We start from the raw sequence: 21,854 nt of genomic DNA, 5'->3' as shown, positions 1-21,854 counted from the left end.
GTCATTAGAATATCCCGACTTGAGGAGCAAGAACTCATCAGATTCATATTCATGCATATTCGACATGTTCAGGGTTTATATCCCAAGGGGAGCCTGAAGGAAACAACATAGGAAGGGAAAATCAGCTCCGCCCCCGACCTGTTCCAGCCAGCAAACGTGTACATAATAAAAATCAACATCTTGTAATATTTTTACATGGCCAACGTCAACCCACTCCACCAACTTTCAAGACTGTTCAAGAAACCATGGACATTAATTGTAGAGGCACTGGCGGATCCGAGGGGGGGGGGGGGGGGCACAGCTGGCCTGTGTCCCCTCCCCCTTTAAGAGGCACAATTAAAAGTTTTAGTTTAAAAATACCGTTAAAACAGAAGTGTGCCCCCTCCCCCCCCCCCCTTCGAAAATGAAGACCAGTTGTTTTTTTGTTTTTGTTTTTTTTGCTTGTCAAATTTTTGTGTGGACGAAATACCCTTTATTTTTGGTTAAAAACCTTTTTTTTGGTCGAATTCCTCGGGAAAATGTGCCTCCCCCTTAAAGAGAAATCCTATATCCGCCCCTGGTTGTAGGTCCATGACATGATGAAAGAAACCAAACTCGGGAACCAAACCAAGTCCATTGAGGGCTAGCTGTCCTCAAATAGTGCGTCGACCCCAACATTGCGTACGTTGTTTGCGGGGTTGTTTGTTTATATCCGGATCCGGGGCCGTAGAGCTAAGATCGGAATTTCGAACCGGTACCGGTACCGTTAACTCCAGCTGATTTCGACCTAACCTAAACTTTGCTTTGGTTAAGAACGGTGTTTGGTTTAAATACGTTACTACTATTCATTTATCACAGGCAACAACAACGGAGGTAAATTGACATCAAAGATGCCAGTTGGAAGACCAAGACTGGAACGTGAACAGTCGTTCATGGTGGCAGAAATCCCAAACCCATTCGTGCATGTCCTGAAAATGAATGTATGGGACTACGTGCGGGTAAGTAAGTCAGAGACGTAACTTAGAATTAGATGTGTTAAGTTAGGCCCACTCATTCATGAACTTTGAGTTTGATATATCCTTGTTCTCTCTTACTAGTAGCACAACATCCTGACTTATGGATCCTGCTGAGTATCGTCGTAGGGGAAGAAGTACTCCCTGTGTGGGGAAATAAGGTTGGCAACTCACTGTCTAATTAACTTAGGTCCTGAAAAAAAAGAACAACAACAAAAAACAACAAACAGTATTTCAAACTTTGTTACTAGTATAGTCACGTATTGTATTACCGGACACTATTATGATTCCGGACGCGCATATTACTGCGTTCTAAAACTAATTCGTACCGTAAGAGTTCCGCAATTCAATTTCACAGAGCAATACATAGGATAGTACAAGATTGCAAAAACAAGGCGAAAAATCCAACTTTTACCTAATTATCTCTAAAAATGACAGAAAATGCTTAAAATATCAGACAACATAGTTTTGTATTAACAATTGATATATTTTCTAACGGAAATATGGGCCTGATTTGCCGAATTTCAATCTCGTCAACTCCTTCGATCGAATGATGAGGTGTGGTGAATTGTGGGTGATCGTCGACGGCTAGTTCTCAAGGTACCCATGCGCGAGGTTTACCGTGAGTAGAGCCGTCGATCGGCAGCGCATCGATAGAACTTGATGAGCGTCACGATACGAACGCGAGCATATTATTATTGGAAAGTGCCATGGAACATGCAGCTAACAAGACAAAATAAAATAAGTTATCAAACACGAATTTATTACCAACATCTGCTCAGATTCGATATAAAAAAGCAAATAATACTTAGAATTTACTCATGATATGATATAAGAAGAAAAAAATCACAAAAATTTGTTCTTACATCATTATAATCAAGGATATCTTTACCCGTCCGGCGCGCGTCCGGAATCATGATGTAATTTGTCGCGCACGAAAATAATTGTTTTTCGTGGAGGGGTATGCGGCAAGTGCGATTCAAAGAAAATGGTTGGTAAATATAAAATAATTTTATCATATTCATAATTTTCATAATATTTGGAAAAGCAAGTGTGAATTTTTCTTGATTGTATTTCCTCTAGTTGTCATTTTTAAAGCACTGAAATAAAGGTGTCCGGCAATAGGATACACTGCCATACTACTAACAGTAACACTAAACAGAGTAGACTACGTTATTTTTACTAAGCATTTAACATTATGTGTAACTTTACGTTAGGGCTATCTTAATGATATATTCTTCATTAGCATTTATTTATATTATCACATTCAGACATTGCTCAAAAGTCAAAATAAAACTTACCTCAAAATTTCCTAAATAGTGAAAAATAAGGCTTAAATAATAAATACTCAATAAAATGTGCCTGGAAATGTGTGTAGCATATTGGCCCATTCCCATAGGCTATACTGTGTGGGCTTGTGCCGGCTAAAAATATGCATTTTAAAGTCTCTGTGCTGACCTAACTGTTTACTGTTAGACTGTTTGAGCATCTGTGAGGAGCGGTGGAAACGTCACATTGATAGATAATCAACTTGGCTGCCAGAAAATGTGAAGATGTCGCTACAATTAACTACATAAATTTTTCACTCAAAATGGAGAAAGAAAATTTGAGGCCAACTCACCTATCCCCAAATAGGACCGAAAATCCCCAATTTTTTTTAATCGCAATATTTCTGAGAAAAAGTTCCTAATTTGCTCTTGTGATGACTTGTTGCCTAGAACTAATACCGGTGCATTGTATATTATCAAAGTATGCTTAGAACATAGAGGACAGCAACACAGGTTGTTCCTGCCCTCTACAGTCCTTTGGTTCACATATTAGGGTCAGGGGCATAGCCATAGAGACATCGCCATCGCTGAACTACATATGTAGTGGTATACTTCAGTGAAAGACTTTGGCGTTTAATATACTGACAACAACAACAGCATTAAAAAAAAATCTGCTAATTACCGGGGCAGGATATGCCCTTGTTAGTCATAGATGCTACTGTTGAACTTATCAAGCATTTGCTTCTAAACTTTGAAGTTGTCACAGCATCCATATGTGTGTTTTGTGAGAACAATGGCTTCAACAGTTCTTGTAGCCAGCTGATTTTTGTACTTGTTTTTAGCCCAGGTGATAATTGAGATTATACGCTCCACTGATGCATTGGAGACAGGACAAGACGGCACCAAGGGCATACAGTGCTAATGACTTGTATGGTGTTTCTCCTGCTGAATTCTTGTATTACAGAATTCCAATCCAAAATTCTTGTGGGTCTTCTGGAATGCCATCCGATTTGAACACATCTCTCCAAATATGTAGTCTGACTTTTCTGTACTGTTCATCAGTCTCGGTGATGTTTTCACAAAGGTGTAATTGGTAATTGAGAGAGTTGTGAAGCTGACATTTGAGACGGAGAAATTCAGCACATCTGCTCTTCACATTGCCTAAAGCCTGCACAGAGCATTCTCGTTGGATTCTTACTGCCTCTGCTGTAAACTGGTGACCAAAGTCTACAAGACTCACAGGGTGTTTCTCACCAGCCTTGTCATACACCCACTTTTTCAGAGAATTGTAGTTCATGTCCAGTGCCTCTGCTAGAGCTTCTGGGGATGCATTCTCTGACTGGAACAGCTGGTTGAGGTGATCTAAAATTTCCACAACAGGAGAAAGAAATGTGAAGAGGAGATAATTGGTCTGATCCTCAAATATGCTGAACGGCATCCTGGCTCTGTAGCGGATGTCTTGTGTCCCCTCATTCATGGCAATACTGAAATAGTTCTTTAACAGTTGCCAGTGGTGCAGGATTCTCTTGACAATTTCACCCCTCACAAGCCAGCGAGTAGTAGACATTTTCTTGAATGGCATCTTTTTTGTTGGAAGGTCATCTTCAGCATCCATCTGCTCATCACAGAATGCCTCATTTAGTGATTTGTAGGCCTCCCTTTTCAGATGACTGTGGCTAAAATAGCTTGGCACTTCACTCAGCATGAATCCAATGTTGGATGGTAATGCTTTGAATGCTTTCTGGATACAAAGGACAATTGAGTGACACACACACTTCAGCAATACAGTTTGAAGCCTCTGCCCTCACTCTGGTCCAAAGGCTGTTGTGTTCCCTAGTCATGTTTGATGCTCCTTCAGTTGCTAATCCAACACATAGCCTAAAGATAGCTCCAGGTTGTATTCTTCAAGAATGTTCTTGAGGGTTTTGAATAGCTGCTCTGCGGATGATTCTAATATCTCCTGGAACCCAAGAAGTGCAATCCGTACTTTCATATTCTCTTCACTGAAGTAACACACCAAGACAGCCAAGACTTTGTAGCAGGTATACATCAGTACTCTCGTTCATGATCAAGGAATATGGTTTCCCTGGCATATCTTCTTTAGTCTCCTTGTTTGTTTCAGCAACAACATTCAAATTTGAACAAACATTTATTTTCTTCCATTTCATTACTTTTTTCGTAAACATTAACTCATACAAAAATCAATTTATCATGAAGAATATAAATACGTACATTTGTTAGAAGTTGAGTGCATTTGGTTCAATGCAGTGATACAGAAGACCAGGTACTTCCAGATGCAGCATGACTCTTTATCATATCCGAATAATGATCCACTGAACTGATGGGACTGTGGCAGCAAATTCCGCAGACTTGACCTTTATATCACTGGTTTCATTCTCTTTGGTGAATTTGAGAATACATGAACATCCTGCAGTTACTTTCTTCGCTGCTATGTGACCTGGTGTTTCTTCATGCTTTTTCAGATTTGAGTGAAGAGGCTTCAGCTGCTTTCTGCAATACTTGCAAGCAGGTGTTTTTTCTCCTTTTTCAGTAACACACGTTAGCCACTCAAATTCCTTTTCCCAAGAGACCAGATATTCTCTGGCTGCTTCATATTTTTCGATTTCTTGGCAGGTGGTGCTGTGGCCATGGTTCTCTAAGTTGCTAAATTTTAGGGTCTATCCGAATTTCTGAAACATAATTTGGAGATACAGAAGAAAACATAGAATCCAATTTAGTCTAACTAACTTATTCTTAGGTCTAACTTAATATGTTCGTTGTAAAAAGTTGGTAAGATTAAAATAGTGACATTATTTTGCTGCTCAACATTTTTATGAATAAGACTAATGTTAGAATTAAGTCTTAAGTAAGAGTCTAAACTGTAGTGTAAATGATTCTACATAACACATTGTATATCTCTTAATATTTGTTGATAGGCCTCAAAAGTACAAGTTAAGTTAGCTTCATTTAGTTGGCTAGTAGTATAACTAGTTGCAAATAACACAGGTCTTACTCGTCCACATAGTCTATAAAGTTAGTCTACATAAGGACATTGCATTAGGCCTAATCCATTCTGACACAAACAGTAACACTAATCTCAACTTTAAAGTCTTAAAAGGTAGACCGTCTAATGAATTTTGACAGTCTAGAAAATATAACTTGCTAGACTATCATTAGGCTAATGACTTACCAAATAAGGGCACATGCAGATGAATTAAAACCTTCATTAATCCTTAAGAATAGGCTCTAAATATCAAAGACTCAATGAAAAATTACAACTTTTCTCAGACAGTAACTTTACATACATGTAGTGCATAGGCATGCATGGATGGAGTATACCGGTTAGATGTAAATGCTGATATTGAGATTCATACACACATTTCTTTGATTGTTGCCATATTACACATTTCACATGCAGTGCCACAGTACAGACTACAGTGTAATAATAGTAATAATGATGATAATTCCCACTATGCTTTTGAAGGAAACGCCTGACATATTTTTTTTATATCCCTCTTTAACTTGTAGACCTAGTTCATCCTTGCTGATGTGTAATCTAGACCAATTCTCACATTGCCGGACCTAGTCCTACAATGGAACTTTTAGGCCTGTCGAGCTAATGATAACCAGTTCCTGGGTAGGCTGCGCGCGGCTTCTACCCAGCTGCAGTTAATGAGAGGTCCGCTGCGCCGCTGCAGTTGCACTTAAATTGTAAATGCGCAGGCTAAATATAATAGATCTTGACTCACCTTGTTACTTGTTAGTTATAATTTGAATAATCCTGTATGAAAGGCCGTGATTTAATTAAATTTTCTGCATGATAATCTAGACCCGATTCCACATTTTTTTTCAGATTGTCAGTAAGTAATTTAAGTGAGAGTTTGTATTTTACTTTGTTTATTTTTTTTCCGGATATCGGGTCAGGGAGCATATAGATCATGAGCATGCGCAGTTCTCCCCATGATAGTATATCAAAAAATATACAGAGCTAGAAGAAAACTTTACGGAGCTACTTGCAGCAATGTGCTTTCCTATTGAAATTATACTTTGTCACATGATCGCGAATTGACCAATCGTTTATCTAGAATACTCATGAATATTCATAAGAGGGATATAATATTTTATCATCATATAATATGAATGGTGTTTTGTGAATGATTATTCTATAGTCGTTTTCAAAGTCAGCAGTCTTGAGTACGTGTAGTTAGCATGTTGAGAAACTTGAGTTGTTGGGGAGATAGATGAGAGAAGGTTGTCTTGAGTTGGCGAGTGGAGTTGTACACTCTAGAGCAGGAGCAGGAGAGTTAGCCATGTCCTGCGATGTCTTTCTTTTGAACATTGCTTTTTTTTTTGTTGCATTATTTATCTCATAATAGATCGCCATCATGTCAATCACGATAGCACCAATCCGTCTGCTGGCGTTCATCATTCTTCTCCTTCCTGCCTGGGTAGTCTGTGCTATTGCTGTAGCTGGGATGACTAGGGAAGAGAGAGACCAGCCACTCACAGGATGGAGAAAGTGAGAGAACTGACTTGTATTTTCCTGAATCACAGAAGTGTGCTTGACTGAGAAAAAGAAATATATATTTGCTGCTGTTCTCAGTTGGCACCAAAATAGACATGACATAAAACTGGCATGTTAAGAAGAGTTGTTTTTAAAGAGAAATCAAAATTTGGTTGTACAAAGATTTGGAAATGTGAAACAACAATCCTGATTGGTTTGTGGTCAGTGTTTTGAGCAAAATGGGATACAGCAATGAGCTTGATTGGTCATTGGTATTCAGCATTTAATAACAAACCTTTGTGATAAGTAGCCCTGATTTTAAAGCCCATGTGCAGTTTGATGAAAATAGTTCAAAATCTGACTTCAATAGGATCATATGTGTAGTTAAAAGTTGATTAATCTATTAATGTATTAATTCATTTTTTTTTATCTTATGGAGCCAGAGTGCTTAAATACAAACATTCTATTTATTTAATCTACGTTATTCCTGAAACCACCCTTTTTCATTTACATTTGTTTTTCCAGTAATTTTCCCCCTTTAGAATCTATACAGTAATATATTTTTTTTGGTCATAACTTTTAACCCACAGGGCGTTGCGTGTACCCATATTAGCCATTGCCAGGTGCCATATGTTTTGTCTTGGATTCCACTCAGTGAAGATAAAAGGTCAAAGGGCACCACAGGATGAGGCATGCATCCTGGTCATGGCCCCTCATATCTCGTTCTTTGACGTCTTTGCATTCTTTATGACGGGTCTACCTGGTGCTGTGTCCAGGCAGGAAAATGGAGAGATACCTGTTATTGGAAGTAAGTAGTCAAATACAAGTTTACCACTTAATGAAAATAAAATAACTTTACCGGTACCAGTATTTAAAATGTAAGCCACATTGGTACTCAAAATGTGAGTTTTTTTTTCTATGCCATCTTTTATGACCGCTTAGAAGTTTCAACAAGATTGCGACAAGATTTCAAGCTCAATGAATATCTCTTGGGCATTTTATTGTTGGTTTGTGGTGGCAGGTCGAGCTGGTGTTTTCTGTTAGTGGGCTGTAGTATTGTAATCTCCATCTTTTTTCTTTCCCAGCTTTAGCTAAATTCCTGCAACCAGTGATGGTGTCAAGGAAAGACCCAGACTCGAGATCTAAGACCATAGCAGAGATTAAGCGGAGAGCTCAGCCAGGGAGTGAGTGGCCTCAGATTGCTATCTTCCCCGAGGGTACAGTAACCAATGGACAGTGCTTCATCACATTCAAAGGAGGTGAATACCAATGACCACTCTTGAAATTTCTTCTAAATATAGATGTCAGTTGTGGTATTAATGAGATTGAACATAAATCTATTAAACTGATCAACAAAGTATTTATATGTGAGGAAAAACAAATTTGTACCACTTGATTCTTGGAGAAAATGTGTAATTTTTGTTCATTTTTTAGCTTATTTTTTTATTGATCATACACAACCAATGCAATCAATCATAGAAACCAGACCCATGATTAATGGCTAATCTTTATCTTACTGGACCCAGGATGGATCATGGGAATGGTTTTCACCCATACACTTTAAATAACATTGCAAGACGTGCGATCCGTTATTTCATATTTTTTCAGGTGCCTTCTTCCCTGGCGTTCCTGTCCAGCCGGTTCTCTTGCGCTACAATAACAAACTCAATACATTCCCATGGACATTTGAAGGACCCAGTGGCTTGTCTGTCTTCTGGCTTTCTCTCTGTAACCTGTCCAATAATCTAGAACTGGAGTTCCTTCCAGTCTACAACCCAAGCGACAGGGAGAAGCAAGATGCAAAGCTCTACGCCCGAAATGTCCGTGCTGTCATGGCAAAGTAAGTTTAATAATGTTCACGCATCTATAATGATGATGAGGATGATGACAATGACAATGATAATAATGTAGGGTATTTTTATGGCGCACTTATCCACCTCGTTAGGTGCTCAAGGTATTCCTATATTACCCCGGCTAAGCTAGGCTACAGATTCTGGTGTTCACAGCTTTTTAAAGAATTTGTTCCTGTTGGTACTCATTTACCTCACCTGGGTTTAGTGCAGCAGAACATGAATCGATTTCCTGCTGCGGGAAATTACTCCAAAGGCTGGGGATTCGAACCCACAACCCTCTGTTTCAAAGTGTGGAGACTAATCCACAGGGCCACAGTGGCCTGTTGACTGGCCTCATTCACACCCTAATGCTCACAGCTTTTGTGTGCCCTTTTAAATTTCCCCATTTGAGCTGAAATAAAGAAAAATGCCCCTGGCCATAAAAATATCAAAATCACTATGTGTGTGACATATAAACTTCACTTGCGTTGCTATTGTATTTTACCTGTTTAATCTGTTCAAATTATGGCTTTCATTGTGTTTTCTTCAATATTTTACATATTGTTGTTTGGCTATATGAAAATGCTATTCCTGGATTTTCCTGTCCCTCTTATCATCAGGGCTTACAATGTTCCGGTAACAGACCATACTTATGAAGACACCCGTCTGATGGAGGAGGCTAAAGCCATGGGACTACCCGGTGAGGTAGGAGTCGTGGAGTTCCACAAGTTACTCTCCAAACTTGGGTGAGAATATTGTTTCATAGTTCATAAATCATCCTCTTTTTTTTTGGGGGGGGGGTATGAACATAAGATTTACTCTCAATATTACTAACTAAATCCTCACTTTACCCTGAACAAAAAATCCTAACACAAAAATCCTTACCCTTCGGCCTGTATTCTGAAGTCAAGTTTAACTTAGGCCATGGTCTAATTCTGTGTTAAATTAATGGGAAGCCAAAAATGTCAAAACTTTACCAGTCTATCAAGTCTATTGGAGAGGATCTTATGCCATCAGTCCTCTGGGTGTATAATAACAAGCATATATCCTTTTTTAGCTGTCAGGTAAAAGCTTAGGTTGTGAATGACAGGATGAAAATATTAACTAGCATGGGTCATGTTTCATGATGTATCTTATCAGTGATCTTTTCCCAACAAATATGCTCCCAGCCAGTCATATGCATGTTGTCAGTATACAAATGATGCATGGGTTAGAGTGGGTCAGTAGGAACTGTGTGCACAAGGTAACTTTGGCATGGTTTAACCCATGAGGCGCAGCCGAGTGGGTTTAGACCATAATGCCAAAGTTACCGCGTGCACACAGTTCCACTGACCCACGAAAGAAATCCATGCATCATCTGTTTTATAGAATGGAAAAAATGTAATGAATAAACCACAAAAATTAATGATTTACCGGATGCATGATAATTTCATGCGTCCGGTAAATTCAATTTACCGGACGCATGAAAATATTTACCGGACGCATGGTTTTTTGTCAAAATTTTGACGTAAACAAGCGTAACAGTACATGCGCGATGACATCACAATGACCTTTTCGGACGATAGCTTGTTTACAGTGGATATCGTTTTGATTATCGGGATATCGTTTTGATTATCGGGATGTCGTTCATGCAGCCCAGTAAAAATTCTTGCATTGCTCTCAACCAATCAGATTGCAGGGATTTTCCCATCCATTCTATAATAACTTATAACAACATTCATCAGTGAAATTTGCAATATAATTACTTCATGAAAAGCTCCCTGAAAGTATTCATTATTTTCCAAAACTGTTGATATGACTGCAGGTTCAAACTGGAGAGCCTGCGGACACATCTGACTAACTATGCTGAAATAGCTAGCTCGGGAGGCTACATCACCATAGAAGACTTTGCCAAGCATCTCAACGTGCCTGTTTCACCGTCCCTTCAAGAGGTCTTTGATGTGTACGACAGGGTAAGAACAAAGCAGTAGACGGGTAATATATCAGGGGGGGGGGGGGTGGTGAGGTTGTCATAAAGCTGTACTAAAGCTATGAACAAATTCATGAATGAGTGGAATAAAAAGTGCTTCAAGCGAGCTGAAAGTATTCTGATATTTGAAGAAAGTATAATAATTCCAATAATTACTTTTTAAAGTATTGTTGTATTATTTTATGTTTTTACTTACACCATTGTATGATATCTATTATATTGCGTTAATCACAGCTCGCTGTTTAGCGTACATTGTCTCTTTCTGTTCTATTACATATTGTTTTGCTCTAGCGTTCTAATCGTTCATGTGATTTTACTCCAATGAAAGCATGTTGAAAAGCTTCAGTATGTACGTTTTTAAGGCTATTTTACGATTGTGTTTATTTTCTTAAATTATTTTCCATTAAATTAAAATACAATGATTACAATTATAATGGCTTTCATACACTTTTAAGTAAATTTTTAGTATTGCTTATTGATTTTCATACATATATTATAAATACGAAGGATTTAATGCCTGAAAAAAAAAAAAAATTTGTATCATTCCCTTTCATTAGATAACAAAGTGAATCTTTATAAAATGATTGGTCATGACAGGTCCTGGTTTTGAGATGAGAATGGTTCACCTCATGATCTCATTACCTTTGAAACATTGCAAATACATGTACATAACAGGTTAGTATTACATGTTACAACTGTTCCAGAGGTACCTATTGCATATAATTCTTACTAGTGCCCTAGCTAGTGAGATTTTCATTCAATATGATGATGAAATGACATCTTTTGTTTCTGTAGGATGGTAGTGGCAAGATAGATTTCAGAGAGTATGTGATTGGATGTGCCCTCATTACTCAACCTGCAAACACAGAAGATACCATTCGGATGGCTTTCAAGGTAAAGTAAAGTTACTGCAAATCGAGCTTGTTTACCATACATTTTCAAATATATTGCATTATTTGACATGAAAATAAGACAAGATTAACACGGTTGAGCCTCTGGGGGATTTTTTTTTTCCAGGGCCACTTGATGAGCTCACCAGTCAAAATTTTGCTGCAATGTTTCACAGTATACATTGCACTCAAGTGGTTTTTCAGGGGATCTTTTTTTAGTTTTTCAGGGTTCTTGGGGCAATTTCTGGGGTAAAGTCACTCATCAGAAGGCTGTGGCAATGGCTGCTCAATGGACATTACACAATGCACCGTTCACTGGCCTTGGATGGGGTTTTTTGTGCCCTTTTCTCTTTTCCTTTTTGTGCTGTTATATAGAAATATGCCCAAGAGACAGGCCGTGACCTTAAAATATTGAAATTTATTATGTATGAACTTTGGATTTTCAAAGTGAGTCCTGAGAATCACAAGTCTGGAAAATCCCCAAATGCACACACATACATTTACCAGTTTGACCCACTTGTGTTTATTGTTATTATGAATCCAAAAATCTAGATGATTTCTATGCTTCCCATTGTTATTGTGTTTCAGATGTTTGGAGGAGAAAAGGAGTACATCAGTCCAGAAGATCTCTTCCAGATTCTTGACAATGCCTTTGGGATGGAACGAGAGGAGACAGATAGACTCTACAAGGAGATCGATACGAGGGGCATTGAGCATGTCACGTATGGTAAGATAGTCTATGCTCCTCAAAATTTACATGTTATTCATGATTCAAGTGACTTGATGAAAATGGTGTGTAGATGTGTAGACCATTTGGGTGTTTCATAAAGCTGCTCACAAGTTACGAATGACTTTATGCATGACTGGTGCATCTATTGTTGTACTAAATGATTTATCCCTGCGTAACCCACTTACCGGTATACCACCTAATAGCATATTCCAGACTTCCGTGAAGTCGTGCATGTTTTTACAAACAGCTTAATGAAACACTCACCAGGGAACTAACGGAAAGCATTTCTCAAAGACTTGGTCTCAACATAGATTACCCTGTAAATGGATGTCACTTTATTATGCAAGAGACGATTAATGAGGCTGCAACTGGTGTGTGTAGATGATTCTACAATTGCATGTTGTATGACAGTAAAGACATATACTCTAAGGGATTGCGTAAATTGCTAAAATGCAATACCATCATATTTCGATTTAAGCAGATTTTCAACCTGATTTTCACCATAACCATCACCTTCAAAACTACCAATAATAGGGAGTTTTTGCTATTGCGACGGTGATGGATTCTACAATATGAAAAATCTATCGTCAAAAGCCCTTTATGACAAAGAAGTCCTTGTCATATATTGGTGAATCAAAACAGCAGTGTCGTCCTGAACTCTGGACAAACCACATATTTGCTATTTTTAGTCAGCTCGGAATCTTACGAGGATCAGTTGTCCTGGTGCACCAACCAGTTCTCGACGAAGACCTCTCAGCTGTTCATTTTGATTTGACGAGCATTTTCAGTAGGTTTTCTATGTTGTAGAGTCTGTCCCTGTCACGAGTGCAAAAACTCGCTAATGTTGTCTAATTTACATTATCACCAGATAGTTGAAGGCAAAGTACTTAATTACAATATAGGCACATACATACCTGTATAAGGGTTTGCACATACATGTACATTGTCACGGCTGTACAATCATTTTCAATGCCCTTCATTGATCTTTTGTCATACTTCACCAAAACCATCAATTAATCTCCAATTTGTTTCATTGCCAGATGAATTCAAAGCTTACGCTATGAAGAAACCAGAATATGCAACCCTGTTCACCCGCTACATGGAGATGCCATCTCCATCTTCTGATGATGAAAAGATGCCTGCTCAAGCTCCTACTGATCTATCGCCACGGCAACGACCAGTGAAAAACAAAGTTGAAGTTGTTGACTTGTCTCCCAGACATCGTCCGCTGGAGGGTAAGAAGGAAGATTGACATGAGGCCAGCTTGCCTCCCGTTGTCTGAGTTGGACCAACCAGTGATGCGTTGCTAGGTTACTCATCTTTTCTTCAGGATTCTCTTCCTTATTCTACAGATCTGCAGGCTGTTTTACTTTCACAAAGAGTCAAGTGTGACATGAAGTCACGCATGAGCGCCAACATACACGTGCTGTTTAACACGCAGTGTCATTGATTAAATTACACTGCAGTTAATGAATTTCTCTACAACTGAGTAGAGTCTCCGCTTTACTGATTTTCTCCTGTCTTAGCACATGAAGGATACAAGAGAAAGAGAGAGAGTGAGATTATGCAGTAGTACATGTCTTTATATAGCATAATCTTAATAAAGGTAATATGTTTTAACAGCACACAGCAGGGAATTTAAGTTTGATTTTAAGTCACACTTGTAACTCTTTCTGAAGCAGCACTCGGGCCTCCTTATTCCATTGCAAATTTTAAAACATTAATGCATGCCATTTTGTACTAGAAAGAAGCACCTTTGATATTTTATAAACTTTTGTGCAGCTATATTTTTTACAAGGTTGTATATGTTCACATATCTGCAAGTAAATTTTTTAAGATATCATGAAAGATTACATGAACGGAAATATGATCTTTTGGGATTCATGAGGAAAATATTACTCTATGAAAAATAAATACTATAGTATGCAAGAAAGAAGTATGTATGTTGTTTGAATATCTGTGCAGATGATTTTCTAAGAGTTCTGCATTCTTCAAATCATGAATACTTTTATAAAGAAAGATAAGGGAAAAATTTAATTCAAAGCATGGTAGATATTAATTTCTTTGAAAATTTCTCCATTCATTTATGTCGTTTATATTTTAAAGAAAATAGCATGTTCTGTGTCTTATTTTGCACCTCAGGTTTAATATTGCATTACAGTTGACATTTTGCAATAATATAGTTTATTTACAGATATCAATCCACCTATGCACTAATCATTTTATGTAGTTTAATTTGGCATTCATTAACTGCCAAAGCATTGAACTGAAAACTAATATTTTCTATCAGAAAGAACTTATTCTCAATTCAGGTATAAATTCCAGAAATTATAGACTTTAAACTGGAACTTGTTTACTTGCTGTGAGCAATAGGACATGCCATTATTAGATACCTTAACCTGTCACCCTTAGTTCCCGTACATAGAGTAAATTGCCACTTAGTCTACACCCATTTTGTCTACTTCCTACTTGGTCTCATCCCTCGCCACAAGCACAAATACTTGTCGTCTCGGGGATGTTTAAACCTTGTATCTCATCATTGAAATATTTTTATGACAGCTCAGAATAAGCCTGATATTAGAGTGATAACATTGGTAGCAGTCTTTTCTTGCCTAGAAAGAGTTCTCAACAGGGAATCAGGAAAATGTTTTCAGACAATATGAGATTGCCACCATATTTCTAAAATACAGCTTTTTCTATTAAAGCTGGCCTCAAATTTTTTCAAATTTGCGATACGAGGTTTTATCAGCCCAGCCTTGATATGATATTCAAGTTGGGGGGCAGGGGTGGATAATGCAATACTTCATCCACCCCTTGGACATTAGGTTCGCTGCTTGAGTTTATGCCAGAGTCCCACATGGTGTAATGCTATTTCATCTACATTCAATTTGTGTACTAACCAGTTGATAAAATCACCTTTAAGCCCATGTACTGCTTTGTCTAATTTCCGTTTAGGCTCTACCGCTTTCATGATCTAATATCCACTTTGTCTTACACCTTTTACATGTAGTCTATATGACTAGATCAACCATTTAAGAACCAAAAGGCATATCAATATTAGAGTAGAAAATGCAGTTATTGGACCATGTGGGTATTAGACTATTAAATGACAATGAGACTTAGTGGGTACTAGAGCAAGTACAGTGTAGACCAAACAGCAATTAGAGCAAATAAAAAGTAGATTATTTGTTGACCAAATGAATTTCAAAGCGTACATACATGTACATTATTAAGGTAGTCACTGATCTTGCACATATGTATAGAAAATTTTCCTAAAGTTTATAAAAATACTAACATATACCTTGCTATTTGCTTGCCTTAACTAACTGCATTAATTGGTATAGAAATTCTATTGAACGGGTGTTGAAATGAATATGTTTTAAGTGCATACAATTTTTCTCTACACATTTTCAACTATTTTTTCAAACAGACCAGAAACATAGTGTAAAAGTTAAAGAAAATACCAGCACACTCCACAACATGTATTTATAAAGCAATGAGCGGTAAACAAAAATCTTTGATTCTAAGAAGTGCTCAAAAGTATTGATCTCATCTTACTGAATTCTACTCCTTATAGTTTAAAATTAATATTTCATAACTGTTTGAAATGAAATGGTTAAATGACACTTACTGTACGTACATTGCATCATGTTAAATAATGATTTATGAGCACATTAATGTTTACATACTGTACATGCACCTGTAGAGGAAGAAAGCTTGCATGATTAATTTTCTTTAAATCACATGTACATAAAATCATGACAATTTATTTTAGGAGGTACTGCACATTGTAGCTTTGATCCCTTGATTCAAAATCTTTTTTTCTTTCAAATATCTTTTCTTTATTAACATTTCTTTTGACTACATATTTCATTGAATCTAGCAATATAATCAATTAACCTATTGCCTACTGGAACTGCAATGTCCCTGTAGAATTTCTATGGGAATTACAGATTTGAGTAGTCTTTGGGCTAAGAATGCTTTGTTGATAGCAATGGTGTCTGGTGTATACAATCATGCCACTGTCTATTTTCTATGTTGGTCACAGTGAGCGGGAGACAGGCCGTGTAAGCAAATTAAAATTATTATTTATAAATCACTGTCTTGTCTTTCTCTCCAAGTCTGATTACTGCTTATGAATTTATATAATATAAAGTTTACTATTTAAATAATGCTTTTCCATATTTTAAGGTATGTATTTTTTTTTTTTATAACTTTGCTTCCATTTTTTTTTTATATTAAAAATTTTAGTTTATCTTCCTTTCCATGTATTCTATATTATGTTTTTCAAGCAGGGTTTCATTTGATATGCTACATTATCTGGTTTGTTTGTTTTCTACATGTTTTGTCATATTTTTGTTTAAGAGTTGTGTTAAACTATTGAGTAACTTTTATTTTTATTTTTTGTCTATATGATAATATCTTGAGTTTATTTTTTCTTATTTGCCTCCAGTATTTCAGAATAAACTTTACACCTAATGGTTTACCAATATTATATTGTTTAAATAACAAGTAACCCTTCAATCATAATTACTTGGATGTACTAGTATTTTTGCCGAAATATGCCGGTAATGCTGTAATATTTCTTTAAAATTTATATGCTTTGAATGTATATTTGATTTTTAACTTTCAAGCATCAAAGCCTTTTCATTTTTTTTTTCATATTTAGCTAGGCAAAGATTGTTTTTTGTAAATTTCTATTTTCATTGTATTTATGAAGAGGTACTAATATATTGATATACAAATAATATACAATTACATTTGACATGTAGTGAAATTGGAAGGGAAAATATGAAATATTGTTCATTCTTTGAATATAAAGGGAATGGTTAAATAGGGCTCTATCAGTACTTGATAGTAATTATGTTTTAATATCTTTGTTTATTTTATGAAAAATAAAGTTTAACTTGGAAAGCAAAACATGTTTCGTAATAGAGATATCATTTTGTGAGAAAGCCATTGCAAAATACTGCCCGGTGACAAAGGTACTTTATGGAAAAGAAGTTGTGTTAAAAAGTGTGAAAATATTTATTTGAGGCTTTGATTTCAATTATCACAAAGGCCCTGAAAACACATAGCAGCACTATACAGTGCGTCCCAGAAAAAACGAAACGGAGATTTAGCGATGATTTATCATAACTTAATCACAAATAAAATAGACAAATGACCTATCAATGTAAAGCTTAGAATCTACTCTTTCATCTGATATTACTTAGATTATTTCTCCTTCATGCATGAGTAAGCAAAAACAATTTGAAGAGGGGATACCAAAAAGTCATTTGGCGGGTTGTATCTGGCTTTCAAAAGGAAAACCACATTTTAAAAAAGTTCAATATCTGCTCTTTAATTTGATGCCTCAATTGCAGAAAATGGTCAAGAAATAACAAAGTTCTGGTTATTTGAAATAAGGCTTGAATTTCAATAATTTCATAAAATGAAGAGGTTTTACAGGCTAGCGTTCAAACTCACTCGACACTCCGTTTTGTTTACGATCAGCCATACATCAAGTCTTTTGTTAACCATGCAATAGCTTCTGTGGGAAACCGGTGAAAACAGTTTATTTAACGAAATTATGGAAATTCAAGCCTTATGTCAAATAACCAGAACTTTGTTATTTCTTGACCATTTTCTGTAGATGAGGTATCAAATTAAAGAGCGGATATTGAACTTTTAAGACATGTGATTTTCTTTTTGAAATTCAGATACACCCCGCCAAATGAGTTTTTGGTATCCTTTCTTCAAATGGTTTTTGCTCACTCATGCGTGAATGAGGAATAATCTAAGTAATATCAGATGAAAGAGGAGATTCTAAGCTTTACATTGGTAGGTCATTTGTTTATTGTATTTGTGATTAAGTTATGATGAATCATCGCTAAATCTCGGTTTCGTTTTTTCTGGGACGCACTGTATAGAGTGAAGTCTGCCCAGGTCAAAAACCTATTATAAAGTCAAATGATCTCTAAACATGAGAACAATTTTTCAGACCTGGAGAGTTCAGACTTGAAGAGTTAGGTGTGCTTAAGTGCTGATGCACACATGATATTGGACATGCAATCGCATTTATTAATGCGCGTCCCTAGAGCAGAAATTAACCAATGCATTTATGTGTTTTATACCTCAGGCAACTAGAAATTTAAATGCAACTATTAGTCACATATAAATCTTTATGAAACACTCCCAGGGTCCCGTTTCACAAAGGTTAGCGATTAATCGTGAGCTAGATTTTCACGATTGATTGTACATTGTAGTCAATGCAATCAATCATAGAAAATTGTTGTACGATCATTGCTAAGCTTTGTGTTACGGGACCCAGAACATGCAGAGTATGAAATTATTACATCCTCTTAGTCAAATTTTGTCTCCATCAAATTGTGGTCTACAGTCAGTAGGGAGGCCCTCAAAAAGTAGCTTCATTTATCCCAGTGATATTCATGAATAGAAAGGTTTTGCAAATTTAATGAGCTGGGTGCGGAATAAAACCCTTCTTTTAATTCGGTCATTGCTGCTCTAAATATGTATCAAATTTTATAATTTTGGTATCATTGTAAAGAAAAAGAATAATTCTTTCAGGTCATGTGTTTGAATGTATTTAAAAATGTTGTGATGTAGATGAAACTCTTGATCTAAACATGCTACAAAATCATTATTTTCACCTAACAAAAGTTGTAATTTTTACACTTTATTTCTGTTTGAGCCCGATGATTTTTAGATCATGATAAAGCTGAAGATCTAAGCTTTAATAGGATATAGGTTGTATAAGAAGAGGTGTTGTAAATGGATCAGGATCTACCTATTTATAGGCTTAAGTACATTTTGCAGCTTAGAAGCAAGAATACTACACTCAAAGAGACCACACACCCACCCAGATTTCAATGGTTTCCACCCTGGGACCTTTCCAAGGTCACACTCACCATGTGGTAATCTTTTCAAATTACCCGGGCATGTTGTTTTGAAACATTGGATATATCCAGCCAATCAGAACTCTGGATTTCATGCTACTCAGAAATTTCAAAAATCTTGTCTTTTATCTTGATGGGAGTAGTTGGATCCTGACCATTTCCAAGATGCAACATATCGAGAGTGACATTGTGAGAAAGTACAGAGAATGAGCTTTACAATGATACACCGGTACACATTATTAGGAAACTGAGGAAGAAAATTCTGTTTTGAGACATCTTTTCAGGCCTAAAATTCACTAACATGTATTCATCAAAAAATTTCACTCAAAATAAATTACCATTATAAAAAGAGTAACGTTTACTCTTTCCTTTGGTGTAATAATATTCAATTTTACTTGAAGATAATGTGGCAAATTCTTTTGAGAAAAAAGTTATTTGCTCATTAGCATAGGGCTCTACAGTCTGGCCGTGACACAACACTGGCTGTCAAAAGAGATAAACATTAGCAGGTTCAACTGTATTACAAATTACTCTCAACCAATCATCAAATTACTCTCAACCAATCATTAAATTACTCCCAACCAATCATCAAATTAATCTCAACCAATCATCAAGTCACTTTCAGGCAATCAACCACTCTCAGCCAATCAAATTACTCCCAACCAATCACCGAATTACTCTCATCCAATCAAGTCACTTTCAGCCAATCAAATTACTCTCAACCAATCATCAAACTAGAGATGCTCGGCGGGTCGCGCAGCCGAGCACATGTATCCCCCGAACCCACCGGGTCATCCGTCATTGCGATATATAGAGCTCACACTGAAATTTGACAAATAAATACAATTATCATGGCGACAATGACCTTGGCATACAGGTCCCCAAGCCCATCTACCATCCAAGTGTGGTTGAAAAGTGACTTACGGTTGCGGAGAAAGAGAGTCTTGCATGTGAACTTCCAACGTTGACCTGAAAATGACCTTTGACCTTACCATGTAACCTCTGACTGCAGCATAACATGCAGATCTCCCAAGTCCATCTAACATCCAAGTTTCGTTGAAAAGTGACTTACAGTTGCAGAGTTAGGTGTCATAAGAGTCTTGCATGTAAACTTTAACGTTGACCTGAAAATGACTTTTGACCTTACCATGTGTCATCCAACTGCAGCATAACATGCAGGTCCCCCAAGTTCATCTACCATCCAAGTTTGGTTGAAAAGTGACTTACGGTTGTGGAGTTATGTGTCATAAGGTTTGTGACGGACGGACGGATGTTTGGATCCCTCAGTCTCGACAAAAACTCTTGTTACCATGGCAACAATGTCTCCGCCCACACCAAAATCAATAGGCGGCTTTGCTTAACCATAATGGACCTTCATGCCACATTAAAAGATGATCGGAGAAGAAATGCAGCTGGTAGAGCGCTCACAAGGACATCTTTGCTATTTCCACAAAAACTCTTGTTGCCATGCCAACGATGTCTCTGCCAAATCAAAATCAATAGGCGGCTTCGCTATACCATACTAGACCTTCATGCCAAATTTGAAGATGATCGGAGAAGAAATGCAGCTGATAGAGTGCTCACAAGGAAATCTCTGCGGCGGCGGATGCGGCGCGACGAGGCCAAATCCATAGTATCCTCCGAACTCTGTTCGGGGGATACAATTACTCTCAACCAATCAAGTCACTTTCAGCCAATCAAACCACTCTCAGCTAATCAAATTACACTCAACCAATCATCAAATTACTCTCAACCAATCATCAAATTACTCTCAACCAATCCTCAAGTCACTTTCAGCCAATCAAACCATTCTCAGCCAATCAAATTACACTCAACCAATCATCAAATTTCTCTCAAGCAATCATCAAGCCACTCTCAGCCAATCAAATTACGCTCAACCAATCATCAAATTACTCTCAACCAATCATTAAATTACTCCCAACCAATAAAAAAATTACTCTCAACCAATATTCAAATTACTCCAGCTGATCATCAAATTACTCTCAACCAATCATCAAATTACTCCCAACCAATCAACAAATAACTCTAGCCAATCATCAAATTACTCTTAATTGTTTCACCATCGCCAGATCAAACAATAATATACACTCCTTAACTATGGTGGATTGAATGAATTGAAACAAGAAACAAGAGTCATTATATTTATAGTTTTATATTTTAAATTTTATGTATAATCAATATATTTTCATCCACAAGGACTCTTTACATGTGTAAAATGAGAGAAATCTTGAGATGTCACTAGAGAAAAAAATGCCATTACAAAATTTACAATTAAAAAAGACACACCAAAAGCAAAGAAAAATTAACTGTGTTACACTATATACATTATAATAAATATGGACCATTAAAATGATATAATAAATAAGCCGTAATACCTATAAGTAATATTCCTATAATAGAAAATGTATAACTTTACACTTGATTTCCTTCTGTGTAAAATCAAATTGATTTATGTGATTAGCCATAAGCATGCATTAAAGGCAACAAAACTAGACACCTTTCACACAAGTCACCAGTCATTTTCAAACAAGACCAAAAAAAATGAACAGCTGTTTTAAAGTACATTGACATGGGAAAGACAAAAAAAAAAGAGTGAAAGAGCGAGAGAAAAAAAAATGGAAAAGAAACTAAGAAAGAAAGAAAATAATAAATTTTGAAAGAAAAAAAAAAGGAATAATGATTGAAGGTGAAGATTTTTCTTATAAAAAAAGATAATCTTCTGCAGGGGAGGAGGTGGGGATTGAATTCC

The 21,854-nt window shown here is 36.7% G+C and overlaps 1 protein-coding gene across 1 annotated transcript; it reads left to right on the top strand.

Annotated features, from left to right (window-relative positions):
- Positions 1 to 628: 628 nt before the first annotated feature.
- LOC129253862 (lysophosphatidylcholine acyltransferase 2-like) lies at positions 629 to 17,126 on the top strand. Its single transcript, XM_054892295.2, has 10 exons — positions 629 to 977; positions 6,637 to 6,779; positions 7,355 to 7,572; positions 7,850 to 8,023; positions 8,373 to 8,604; positions 9,217 to 9,342; positions 10,401 to 10,548; positions 11,361 to 11,459; positions 12,044 to 12,182; positions 13,226 to 17,126. The coding sequence occupies exons 1-10, from the start codon at positions 870 to 872 to the stop codon at positions 13,435 to 13,437; spliced, it is 1,599 nt and encodes a 532-aa protein (XP_054748270.2). The 5' UTR covers positions 629 to 869; the 3' UTR covers positions 13,438 to 17,126.
- The last annotated feature ends 4,728 nt before the right edge of the window (positions 17,127 to 21,854 follow it).

Source organism: Lytechinus pictus, chromosome 2 (assembly GCF_037042905.1).
Source record: "Lytechinus pictus isolate F3 Inbred chromosome 2, Lp3.0, whole genome shotgun sequence".
Classification (NCBI taxonomy): Eukaryota; Metazoa; Echinodermata; class Echinoidea; order Temnopleuroida; family Toxopneustidae; genus Lytechinus; species Lytechinus pictus.
This window is presented reverse-complemented; position numbering and strand designations above follow the sequence as displayed.

Excerpts from the sequence above, each read along its gene's own strand:
- LOC129253862 (XM_054892295.2), top strand. The coding sequence starts at position 870 with ATGCCAGTTGGAAGACCAAGACTGGAACGTGAACAGTCGTTCATGGTG. Across the intron at positions 8,024-8,372 it reads CTTCATCACATTCAAAGGAG|GTGCCTTCTTCCCTGGCGTT; the intron begins GTGAATACCAAT and ends ATATTTTTTCAG. Across the intron at positions 12,183-13,225 it reads CATTGAGCATGTCACGTATG|ATGAATTCAAAGCTTACGCT; the intron begins GTAAGATAGTCT and ends TTTCATTGCCAG.